This window comes from Carassius carassius, chromosome 28 (genome assembly GCF_963082965.1).
Source record: "Carassius carassius chromosome 28, fCarCar2.1, whole genome shotgun sequence".
Lineage (NCBI taxonomy): Eukaryota > Metazoa > Chordata > Actinopteri > Cypriniformes > Cyprinidae > Carassius > Carassius carassius.
This window is the reverse complement of record NC_081782.1, coordinates 29,995,499-30,009,080: the sequence shown is the minus strand read 5'-3', so window position 1 is coordinate 30,009,080 and position 13,582 is coordinate 29,995,499. Positions and strand designations below refer to the sequence as shown.

The window sequence follows — 13,582 nt, the reverse complement described above, 5'->3', positions numbered from 1 at the left end:
TGGAAAAAAAGATAGCAATCCAGCATTTTTGGCATAATGACATGTTTTTAAAAGTTAGTTCTACATAAAGAAAAAATTATTTAGTTTAGACACATTTTATTTCATTTCATTTATTTCAGTTTGGTCATATACAGATCATTCAAACAAATCATTCGAAACATAAAACACAATAGATGACCAGGTGCAGGCAGAAGCTAAAGCTTATTGTGTCTGCCCTTAACTTTAGAATCATAAATGCAGCACATTAATGACAACATCTGTTCATAAAATTAACACATTAGTGGACTATTGTCCACACCAAAAGCAAACCTATTTAATTAATTTTCATTCTGTTGAATATTTTTCCATTATTAATCTCTTAAAAATATTTTTAAACTGAAAAAGAGACGTGGCTTGTTTTAATTCATTACAGCAACTATTCCATAATTTAACTCCTTTATTTGATAAACAGTGTTCTCTTAATGTAGAATGTATTTGTGGTTGATTAAATATACATAGTCCTCTGAGATTATAATTACTTTCTCGCTGAGTAAACAATATTTGCAAACATTTAGGAATTTTATTATGTTTAACCTGATAAATAAACTTTGCCGTGTACAAATCAACTAAGTCATAAAACTTCAAAATTTTTGAGTGCAGAAACAGTACATTACTTGGTGAATTGTAAGGTGCATAATTAATTAATCTAATAACCTTCTTTTGTAATAGGAAAATTGAATTGGTTCTAGTTGTATATGTATTTCCCCATATTTTTATACCATACGTTAGGTATGGTGTGACAAGTGAAGTATAAAGTAAATGTAATGCATTTTTATTCCAAATATATTGCAACTTATACAAAATTGCAATGGTTTTTGATACTTTCTTTTGCACATTTAAAATATGTGGTTTCCATGTCATTTTACAATCAATAATTACTCCAAGAAATTTTATATGATTTACTCTTTTTTCTATTTCATTTTCGTTAATAGTGATCCTGATCTCATTATTTATCTCTTTATTACTAAATACCATAAATTTCATTTTATTTAAATTTAGTGACAATTTATTCACAGACATCAAGAATCAGCGTGAGCATCACAACAACGGTGACCATCAAAAAAGCATGTTGTAGCCAATAAAAACATGTTTTTATGTGAATTTTTAGTTTCTAGTTTTGTGATGTTCAGAATATATCTGTTTATCTGGATATACTGTTTGTCACCGTTGTTGAGATTCATACGCTGATTCTTGTTATCTGTGTGTGCCTAAAATAAAGACTCTTTAATTAAAAAAATAAAATAAAATCAGAATCACTTGGAAGAGATGGCTACAAAATGTATAGAAAATGCAGACGCTTTCATTGTGGAATCAAAGCTGTTACAATCAATGATGGAAGTTTTATTTAGAGAAAACACTGTAAATTAGTTCAGTAACTCAGGTCAAACAACAATTACATTAAAACATAATCATCACCAACTGATGACTTTTGCTCCTGGCTTGCCAAACAACTTTTAAAAGTAAAAAGCCACAAGCCAAGATCACAACTAAAGCAAACACTGACCACTATAATGGTGACACACAAACTGTGATTTTCTCGTTTGGTGAGTCTGCTTGTTAACATCAGGTGTCTTCAATAATGGTCAATCATAACTAAATTAACTCCTTAATTATCTCATTAACTTCAACTCTGCTTCAGTGTTACTTTTAACACTGGTTTCAGTGTTTATACGAGTCCACACTCAGGGTGTTAAATTAACACTGGGGATTTTGCTGTGAAGAGAGAGAAGAACAAAAGAATCCATTAACCACAACCTAATGAGAAATATCAAAGTATCAAAATTCACCTTATAAGGTGCTCAAACTTAAATGCACATCTAAATAGATGTGAACGGTTACTTGCATTGGCTTCGTTCCTGAACAAGAGTCCTGATGCGGTAGATAATGGAGGTTCTTGGTTAGTTCAATTAGAAGTAAGCTGGATATTTTCCTCTGGTTATTCTGAAGATAGGAAAGTCCATAGTAGTTCTACAAAGTTATTTTGAAGATAAAAACTGCCGGAAAATCAAACTCAAGGGAGAATTTTGAGGAGTCTTGGATAGTGTCCGCCTCAAAAGAAATGGTTTCTGAGCCAAGATTAGTCTGGAGAGGGACTTTTGATTGCATGGATTTTTGAGCGGGAGAAATTTTCTTTGTCTTCGTATATGGCCCATTTGAATGTGTATTGATGGCCTGAAGGATTGGTACAGTTTTAACCAAAATATGGTACTGGTTTAACAAGCACAAAACATCTAGAAGATCTTAAAGCAGAGATACACTCATAAACCTGAATATATGCATTGAGAGTCTAACTAATACAAATAAAGAATTGTCTTTAATATAATAGGGGAACATACAAACAACACGTGAATATACCATGGGGCCAGATCTGTAATTTATATGCAAATGTCAAAAGGTTAAAAGGATCTCTAAGACATAATGTAACGGTTGGAAGAAGGTGAGGAAGCAAGTGCGAGTAATAAGAATTTATTAAACAGTCAGACAAACAAATAACAGGAGACAGGAGGCTGGGTGAATGTTGCAGGTCTGGTAGCGATCCGGGAAGTGACAATGCTCACTGGTGATCCAGGGTGTGGTGGTGAGTAGGCAGCAGGAGAGCGTGACATAGGAAATACGGTGGGAGAGCCGTGAAGGTGAGTGGTGAAGTCCGTGGAAGTTGAGGAGTGGATGGGGTTCCAAGACAAGACAATCCAGCGACAAGAAGAACATGAAACGGGAATGAGAGAATCAGGAAGTATCACTTGGGGCTGAATACAACGCTCTGACAAACACAAGACACACACTCACTCCACCCACATGTGCAAAACCTGAGGCCACGGTTTACCAACCATGACACATAAAGCCCCAATGATCATTAAAAGATCCTAAGCAGATGCTACAGTATAGTGTCTTTGTTTTTGGTTGTGGATTAGTTACTGTAAGTGCTTTTGGAATAGGTGTTTTTAGCTGTTTTTTGAAAGTTGTGATGGTGTCAGCAGATCATATGGAGGTTGTTCGCTCATTCCACCAAAGAGGAGCACAGGATTTTCATGGGTCTTTTAAAAACTCCATAAGGCAGCTTAAAAATGTTAGGCTTTTAAAAAATTATTGAATAGCTCAAATACTCAAATAAGTCCTAAATATTATTTTCAGAAGCCCATTATTGTAGATTAATGCATATTCACACATATTCACCCTTGAATTCATATGGCATGAAGATGAATGACTAATAGAAGATCAACGTGTCCCACAAAGTGATCTCTTGATGAATTCAAAGAACTTTAAAGCTACAACATGATATTTTCAAATTTTGAAATAAATTAATGTTTGTTATTTATTTATTTACTGATATCATATCCAAGTCATTGCAGTGGCCAAAAATGTCAAAAGCTCAAAGTCTTCACAGCTTTAAGGCTCAGAGATATCAGTTTCCACATTTTATAGTTCTTGTTGAATAAACAAATGATGTTTATTTGTGTTTGTAGGCCTGTATGTACAGTATGATTCAATATAATTCTTCCATAAAATCATTTAGTGAAAACCCATTTGGTGAATACATTGTGTATTCTGATTCTGATATGTGTTTTGTGTGTATTTGCTCTGGTGTAGAAATGTTGAGTCAACACTGACTAACTTAAGCTTAACAATGTCTCTGTTGTCTTTTAGAGCTACTTCACAGCAGAATCTAAACTATCTACTGTACATAGATGAGATTGTTTCATTATTGATTGTTATTTTCCTGTGTATCTCTGTAAAGAGGATTTAAATCAATCTGTATTGTATAAAATGCTATAGAAATAAGATTATGTAATTAAAGAGTGACGTTGGAAAGGGCGGAAACAATCTACAATATAGGTGATCTCATCTAATATATCTAATTACTATATATATTAGAGAGGGAGATCAGTGAGCAGAAAGCATGTTTATAGTGAATTATGAATGAGCGATTTTACAAATTATTTAATTTTACATGGTAGGCCACCTAAACAATTTAATATACTCTATCAAATGCTAAATGACTGACAGTCATCCAGAGACTTCTCTTGTCAAATGTTGCCAATTTGATTTTTAATTTGAAAATACGTAATTCTGATCCATGTTATCAGTTTTAATCTGACGACACAAAACACATTAACAGAGCCGTTTTCAACATATGATTAAGAGTGAATTTTTACATATTTTAAAATAAACATTATTTGCAAATAGTTTAACTGTATTACAATACAATCAGTTTATTTTACAATTTTTATTTGTTCTCTGAAATCCCTTTAAATCCTGGGCATTTGTCAATTCACAATCCCTTCACCAAATTACACAAGGCCCTGTAGTCTCACACTTAACACAGCCCATGCAACGGTTCTAATGACTTCTAGTTGACATGTAGTTGCAAAATTAGTTCAAGTTAGTTGCAACGACTGAATAAAGTGTTACCCCAATGACTAACACTGAGGTATAAGTTTCCAAGATACACTTGAATAAGAAAGAAAAGCATAAAATAAAACATTTGATTCACCAGTGTAGCTGTTACAGCATGATCTGAACTGGGTAAATTACTTAATAGTAATCCATTATTGATTCCAAATTACATGACAAAAATTGACTACTTTTTGATTACTTGTGACCTATTTCATTTTTCACATTGATTTAGATAGAATAATCTTGTAACATGTTGATATAAAAACACAAAGTTTATGAATATATTCCATTCATTATTTTGGAAGTGCATTAAAAAATATGTTACATCAGTGTTTCCCAAACTGGGGTTTGTAAGTTTAATGAAAAGTAAATATAAATCAATCAAAATAAAACACTTACTAAAATTTGTTTACCCGCATATCACGTGACCATAACCTGTGTCAGAGAACCATGAACATGCAAATGTGATATTTAATTATTAAAATATTTTATTACAATATCGTGTTACAAGAAAATGTATTAGGTGAAAAAGGATCAGATGACAAATTTTTTGAATTTGTGCATTGTAATGTGTTTGAAAGACAAAAGACTCCCAAAGCTATAGAAATACTTGGTTAAATAACCTACTGAGTGATAATTCAATTTAAAATTATGTATATATCAGTAGTTATAAAAAACACTTCTTAACCTGAAATGATTTGTGTATGTCCAATGATCAAATGCAGTGTAGACACATGATTACTGACTGATCTCTGTGTGAGCGTCCACAAACCTGGAAGTGTGTACAAACAGTGGACTATTTTAGAAAGGAACATTAAAAGGTGAAAAAGAGGAATTCAAGACAGTCAATAAATATATAGCTATTGTGTAAAATAAATATGTAATCATGTAATCCATAAAAAAATAACTGTAATCTGATTATGAGTTTTATAAAATGTAATTTAATCTAGTTACAAGTAGGCCCTACTCGATTTTTGGAATCTAGGCTGCGTTTCCAAAAAGCATAATTGATCATAGCTCCATTGGTTTCAGTGGGTATACAGTGTACTTAAGCTTACGATGCTTTTGGGAAATGCAGCCCTGATTAATCAAGATTACATGTGATCAGTTACTGCCCAGCTCTGAGCACAAAAATATGTTTAAACAAAGAAGAATATTGATGTCAGTAAGATTATCAGTGTAGGTGAACCCTATAATTTTCACATTGATGAGAGTGTTTACAGCAGCACCGAAAGGCTACGTGTCCTTCATGTCTGAGAAGTGCTGGCCGAGTCTGTCCCGAGCTCCCTGAGCACCCTGCAGCGGCCCGGAGACAGGCGCATGGTGTTAAACAACGAGCTCCTGAATGATTTACAGAGGAAGAAGTAGATTAGAGGATCCAGCACAGAGTTAAGAGAGGAAAGCCACAGCGTGGTCTCCTTCAGCTGGAAGAAAAGAAGCTTCTGCTGGCAATCGAACATGCTTTCCCGGGTCTGGCTGATGGTGTAGGGCACTCGGGAGAAGTGGAAGGGAACGAAGCAAACAAAGAAGACAGCCAACACCAGGAACACGTTGGCTTGAATGTTCTTCTTCTGAGGGGCATTCGCTCCTGGCCTTGCCTGGTGTTGAGCTTGTGTGCGGATGTAAGACTTGTAGAGCTCTTTTGAGATGAGTGTGTAGCATACTATCACAGTCACAAGGTTTCCCCAAAAGATCATTTGGCACACGTGGTTGACCAGCTCATGCCACTTTAGTCCCATCTCTGTCTTGAGGTTACTGCATTTAAAGTGGCTTGAAGTGCTGGGCCGGCTCGTCAGGATTACATTAGGCAGAGAAAGAGCCAAGACCGACATCCATATGAAGCCCGAGAGGAGCTTTCTGTGCAGAAGGCGTCTGGGGCTGGTGCCCACAAATGGCCACATGGTCTTTCTGCAGCGATCGATGCTGATCAAGCCAAAGAAGAGGATGCTGATGTACATGGTGAGGTAGAAGAGCACAGATGACACTCGACAGACAAACACACGCTCACCGACAGATGCTAAGTTCGCATCTGCGAGGATCTTGAAGGGGAAGGTTAGGGTCATGATAATGTCGGCCACCACAATGTTCTTCAGATAGATGATGAAGTGAGATTTACTGGGGATTCAGAGGAACACCCATGCTGCCAAGCTGTTCAGCAACAAGCCCAGGATGAAGAGGATGGTGTAGAGAAGAGGGAACACGGTTGTCTTCAGAGCGCTCTCACGTGAACAGTCCACAAATGACTCATTCTTGGCGGTCTGGTTGGAGTCAGTGATGAGTGACAGCGATGTTGTGAGCTCCATAGATACTGTATGCAACTTCTGTCACAGAAAACAGACATTGGCTATGTTTAGGAGAGCAGAACCTTAGGCAATATCAGCTGATTTTTTTTTACACATACTTGACTCAAGTGTATGATGTAAAGGAGTTATTGTTGAATTGTGCATCAAAATCATGGCACCTTACTTCTAAAGCACGCTGACAATGTTTTACTATAACAAAGAAAATCAAGTCCGATTACTATATAACTTTCTATGGGAGAGAAAAAGCTTAAAGGCTCTTTCCCTTGGTTTACATTGCTTTCCTTTAGATAGTGTTTATGGTAGAGGTAATTGTTTTAGAACATTAAGTAATTTTTATGTGATTTTACAAGAATGTTACTTTCTTAAAGACTTTATACTCACATTTCAAATGCAATATCAATAATACTTTTCTTTTTTAATTCATGCAATATTACAAAATAATCATGGTATTTGAATTATTTAATATATGTAAAGTACAACATTAAACATTTTAGATAACCAGTAATTATACTGAAAATATGTTAAATGGCGTCTAGAGAAGTGAAGAGTAAAAGAGTTAAATAAGTGTATTCATCTTTAATAAAGGTATAATTACACTTAATAGTGTTTCTTGTTTTGAAAGTTGCTTTACTAAAGTGTCATTGTAATATGCAAAATGTAACACCTACCTCAACAAGACGCCAGGATAAAATGTGATGAGTTTTACACGAAATAAGTCTAGTCGCTTCACTGTTTTAGGAAACAAGCATAATTTTATGGCCTTTCTGAAAGGAAATGAGTTTCACTTTCCCCCTTCTGCTTTTTGTTTCCTACCATGCTATGCAGACACAAGAAGTTTAAAATAGTCTAAAAGTCACGTCAACTGTGCATTAGTTCAACATTTTTTGTGCTGACTGAGCCAAACAGAGTTTGTGTATCAAAAACCACTTTAAAAAAAACACGGTGAAACACAATTGACTTTTAATTTAAATATGTGTTTAAATAGCATCAATGTTCATTCTTAAAAATGTAGTGCTTTGAACAATCTATGTTGTTTCAAAGCACTGTTTTTTTTTTCTTTAGAAAAAACTTAATGTCTGAAAGCACAGTGAGCAGCCGAAGACAACTGTGGAAAGAAAAAACAAACAAACAACAACATTTGGTTGTGAAAGATAAAAAAACTTCAGCTTGAGGAAATTGGAATCCTTCGGCTGTATAAAGACTGAACATATTGAAAGCTGAATATCCAATTTCATAGTATGTGTTATAAAAGTCATGAACAAATATATGATTTGTTCTCACTACACATTTTGGGTCATTCTCAAACATAATGCTAAAATACTATATATCTTAGCCGCCAAGTCATCAAGTGGACCAACTTTTGAATGATCATTGGAAGGCAGCTTTTATTTTGTAGCTTTCTTTATGATGAGTTTAACTGCATCTTTTGCATCCTCCAGTCACCCATAATCCTTTGCACACATTCCAATTCACAATAAATAAATGTATTAATAAATAAATAAAAGAAAGAAAGAAAGACAGAACGAAAGAAATAAACTTGGCTTCAGACAGAGAAGTAAAATGGGTGTCATAATCATGTGCTCTGTGTAAACCTGACAATGTTATTGCCCTGTGCACATATGGTTAGATTAAATGGTACTATTTGCTTCAAAAGACAAAAACAAAGAAAAACTAATAAGTAAGAAAATAAATAGAAACACATGGACGCAGTTCTATAATTGCAGAATAGCGAAGTGAAATGCCAAAACTGTAACTCTTTTAAGAGAACACAATTTCCTATGAATTCATACATGATTACTGACTATCAAAACTACCATAAGTCAAGTCTGCTTTATTGTCAATACTTTATATGTACAGCACATACATACAGAGAATTGAAACTGCTTTACTCTCAGACCCTTGGTGCATACAGATAACATTAACAGTAGAGCATAAAAATACAGATGGATACAGTTAAAATATAAAATACAACTATACAAATAAGGGCATGTTTAAAAAAAATACAGTTAAATAAAGCATCACAAGGCACGCCAGTGAAGTAAACAAACAGTGCAGATAAAATGATTGTAGTGCTAAAGAGCTTGTTCAGACTGATTTAAAGTGACAAAAATCTAAGAGAGCAGTTATTTATCTAAACTGACTGAAGAGGTAGTTGAATTAGGTAGTGAGCAGACCAATGCTGCACAAAGTGTCTGGTGCAGGTCAGAGATTGTTGGTGGGAGGGGGAGTGGAGGGACCTGGGGATGTGGGGGGGGGTTCAGAGTTCAGTGGTGACCAGGGCAAAAGAGGGGAGGGAAGGCAAGATCAGGAGGGAGTTCAGCTTTCTGAAAGTTTGATGAATGAAGCTGTACTACAGTCTGCAGGTCCTGGCCTGGAGACTCCGCAGTCCCCCACCTGATGGCAGCAGACTGAAGAAGCTGTGTGACAGGGGAGTGGGATAACCTGTGATGCAGAGGGCTTTATGGGTGAGGCGGATTCCATAAAATGTCCTGGAGGAAGGGGAGAGAGAGACCAGCACTCTTCTCAGCTGCTCTCACTATGCGTTGAAGTGACTTGCGGCAGGACACGTTGCAGGCGCAATACCACACAGTGATGGAGCTATTCACGATGCACTTGATGGTGTCCCTGTAGAAGGTGCACATGATGTGATGTGCACACCCAAGAACTTGGTGCTGCCCACTCTCTCAACAGTCGCACTGTTGATGGTCAAAGGAACATGTTGAGTGTGCAATCTCCTGAAGTTAATAACAATCTCCTTCGTCTTGTACACATTCAAAAAGAGATGGTTGTCAACCAGCCAGATGGGTCCTGTAGTTTATCTCTGTTGCTAATTAAACCCACTACAGTTGTGTCATCCGCAAACTTAATAGAGAGGTGAAAGTGAAAGTCATGACATTTACCAAGTATGGTATCCCATACACGGAATTCCATCCAATTGCACACACATAGCAGTGAGAAGTGAAAACACAGCCGGAGCAGTAGGCAGGTATATATCCAGCGCCCAGGGAGCAACTGGGGGGTTTAGAGCCTTGCTCAAGGGCCCTTTAGCCATGGGTATTGAGGGTGAAAGAGAGTACTGTTCATTAAACCCCACCCCCCAACTTCTGCCTGCACAAAGACTCAAACACGCGACCTTCGAGTTACAAGTCCAACTCTCTAACCATTAGGCCATGGCTGCCCCCAGCAGGTTAGAGTTGTGTGATGGTGAGCAGTCATGGGTCAGCAAAGTGAAGAGGAGGGGGCTCAGCACACATCCTTGGGGGGCCTCAGTGTTCAGTGTGATGACTCATAAAGTCTAACAGCCAGTTGCACTGCGAAGTGTTGAGCCCCAGCTGGACCAGTTTGTGAATGATTGTGTTGAATGCTGAACTGAAGTCTATGAACAGCATTCTGACATATATCTTTTTTCTCTATATGAGTGGACGGCAGTGGCAATGGCTTCATCGGTCTAGTGGTTGGACCGATATGCAAACTGGAAGAGGTCCAGGTTGGGGGGAGGGAAGACTTGATATGGTGCATGACTAGCCGCTCAAAGCACTTAATAAGAATAGACGCAAGTGCAACTGGACGGTAGTCATTGAAGCAGGATGGAGACGGCTTCTTTAGGACTGGAATGATGATGGTAGCTTTGAGGTCTTGTAGTCCATAATGGTCTGAGTCCCCTGCCACAGGCTTCAAGTGTCTCTGCTGTCGCTGAATTGATAGGCTGTCCTCCTAGAGTGATGCCTCTTACCCTCTCTGGTGCCATGGGATAGGTTGGCCCTAGCTTCTGTCATACCCACCTCATCTCCAGCTCTGAAGGCAGCGTTCCGAGCCTTCAGGAATCTGTAGACCTCCCCTGTCATCCACAGCATCTTGTTGGCCCTTAAAGTGATGATATTTGTGACTGTTACATCATCAATATACTTGATGATGTAGGCAGTGACAGTCTCGGAGTATTCTTGGAGTTCTGTGGTGTTATTATGTGGCAGCCTGCTTAAACATATTCCAGTCAGTGGTGTCAAAACAGTTTTGAAGAGCCTCTGACGACCCTTCGGGCACACATGTATTTGTTTGTGAACATGCTTGGCAAATTTAACGAGCTGTCTGTATGCAGATATCAGCATGACATTAATGTGGTCGAGGCACCAAGATGGGGGAGGGGGAGGGCTTTGTAACCTCCTCTCTGGGTGGTGTAAACAAAGTCCAAAGTGTTGTTTCCCCATGTTGGAAAGTCAATGTGTTGGTGTTTTTTTTTGGGAAAACACTCTTTAAGTCTGCGTGGTTGAAATCCCCAGCTAAGATAAGAAAAGCATCAGGCTGGGCTGTTTGCTGCTCACTGATGTACTGGTGCAGTTTAGTTAGTGCCTTGTCCTGTTGCTGGAGCTGGGAGGTATGTATACAGCAATGAGCAAAATGTCTGTGTATTCCCTCGGTAGATAGAACGGCTGGCACTTAATAATCATAAACCCTGCCAGGGGTGAGCAGTGTTTGCAGACCGCAACAACACTGCATTCCAGTTTATTGTCCAAAGTATGTTAGCCAGTATGATGGTGGGGATAGCTGGCTTGTGTGGATTAGACGTTAGCCTAGCCCGGATACCACCAGCGCTTACCCCTCTTCTGCTTCCTCTCACGCCGCTTGTGGCGCCTCTGCTGTGGGCGAAATGCAGCAGAAGGGTTCGGTGATGGTGTAGGCCACTAGTCTGCAGCTCTTCTGCGTGCACAGAGTTAAACTCTAAAAATGTGGTTCTGCCAACATCTAGCAGAAATTCACAACTGTATGCGTGCTTAAGTACAGGTAGACGTGATGAAGATGTAAAAAAACATTGCGACTCACAAGACAAAAAACACTGACATACATACATACTATACTCATAGTTTAACATGCTGCAGCCTTAATGCAGATTTTTACTCACAAAAATGTGAGCTGGGTTGCATGTTTTTGACTGGATTGCGGAATAGTTTTTATTCATGCAATGTGTCTTGCACCACAATTGCTACATTAATGCACTGTCACAACCATAAAATACATGATAATGACTAAATATTTATCACCTCAGGTGAGGGTCACAAAAGCATGCATGATTAATAATTCCGTTTACATACATAATTATGAAATGCATTTTCTTTGTCTTCATCCAAATATGTATTCTGAATTTCAAATCACTTAAAAAATGTTTGTTTTTTTATAACTGTATAATTTAATTTTGTGTAAGGCATTTATGATATAAAATATACAAAAGAACTTTGGAGTGGGAGCATGAGCATACATCTCAAAGTGAGGAACACCGATGGGCTGGAACAGACTGAAGAGTAAGGAGGATTTGACAGGTTTAGATCCCTTCTGGGTACAAATTTGTCCCCAAAATAAGGTTAGTAAGGTACACAGACACTCCTGTGTGACATGTTAAGTTTGGCTGACTTGGACTGTTGTCATTATTCATCACAATTCCCTCAAACTGCTGAGTTGGTGTATATCTTTGCACTATAAGTTGCATTAATTATTTTGGATTTATAATTTTTGTTACAGGTGCAATTTAGAATTGCATGCTAGTATCTGTAGTGATTAGATTGTATGCATTACTGAAATCCAATGACAACAAAGGGTTCATTTACTTTGCAAGGATTAATAATTGTTCACACATGCTCTTAATACTCTCTCTTAAATCTTAATGTTATAAAAACAAAAGTAGCCAAATCATTTATGGTCAACTGTTGACAAAGCAGTCTGGTTCTGCTAGGAAACCAGTTTCCTAATGTTTCTCAAACTTCCTAAAAGTTTTACAATCCCATTAGTAAGCAGTTTCTATTAAAATTTAAGTCACTGTAACAGATCTGTATAAGTTATAATGAAACAATATAACTCACAATGTAGATATTGAAATAAATAAATAAATAAAGATTAAAAAATTAAAGTTAAACTTAAAATTAAACTTCTAGAGTGTCCTCTAGAAGCTTGTGTTCTGCAAGTGAACGTCGCTTGATTGTACCATCCCCCGAGTCCTTAGCCATCTTCAAGAATCGGCTTAAAACACATCACTTCCATCTTTATTTGACCCTCTAACTTTAACACTCACTATTCTAATTCTATTCTTTAAAAAAATCAAACTGCCTTTCTAATCTTTTTATATTCTATTTTCTTTTCATTAATTATGCAATTGTATGTGTGTGTGTGTGTGTATGTGTAAAGACCTCTAACACTAGCTTGCTCTATACTTTTTTTATTCTATCTGTTTTCTTTATATTACATAATTAAAATCCCATGCTATGTGTACTGTGTTAACCTAACTGAGACTTGTTATAAAACTTATATATCATTGCTCTTTTTGTTGTTTTTGATTGCTTCCACTGTCCTCATCTGTAAATCGCTTGGATTAAAACGTCTGCTAAATGAATAAATGTAAATGTAATCTTTCCTATAGCTTGCCATTTTGTTAGTGAAAATCAAGTTAGTATAATTACATATAATTATAATGTGGGTTAGCCCTTGATGCCTTCAGTGTGACTCTACAATTTTCATAGTCATGAAAATAAATAAAACTCTTTGATTGAGAAGGTGTGTCCAAACTTTTGGTCTGTACTGTATATATCCTCCTCACAGTCCATATAGCGGTGCTCAACCTCAGCCATGGTGCAATGTGCAGAGCTTCCCTCTGCACTCTCGCTGTTTCTGGCGTTCTCTACCATGGCAAGCTCTGTTGCTGGCTCTCGCACCTGGTCTGACGTTGCAGGCTCTGGCTCCGTGGCGATCCTCAACTCTGTCACCGTCCATGGCGATGGTTCGCCAATCCCAGTGGGTTCTGGCTCTCCATCAGTGGTGGGCTCAGGCTTTGGCTCCTCGCAGCTCGCTCCTGTGTCTGGAGT

The 13,582-nt window shown here is 37.4% G+C and overlaps 1 protein-coding gene across 1 annotated transcript; it reads right to left on the bottom strand.

Moving 5' to 3' along the window:
- Positions 1-4,820: 4,820 nt before the first annotated feature.
- p2ry12 (purinergic receptor P2Y12) lies at positions 4,821-6,787 on the bottom strand. Its single transcript, XM_059515242.1, is given in 1 exon segment — positions 4,821-6,787. A coding segment is annotated over 1 exon segment (1,056 nt). The 5' UTR covers positions 6,738-6,787; the 3' UTR covers positions 4,821-5,681.
- Between the last annotated feature and the right edge of the window lie 6,795 nt (positions 6,788-13,582).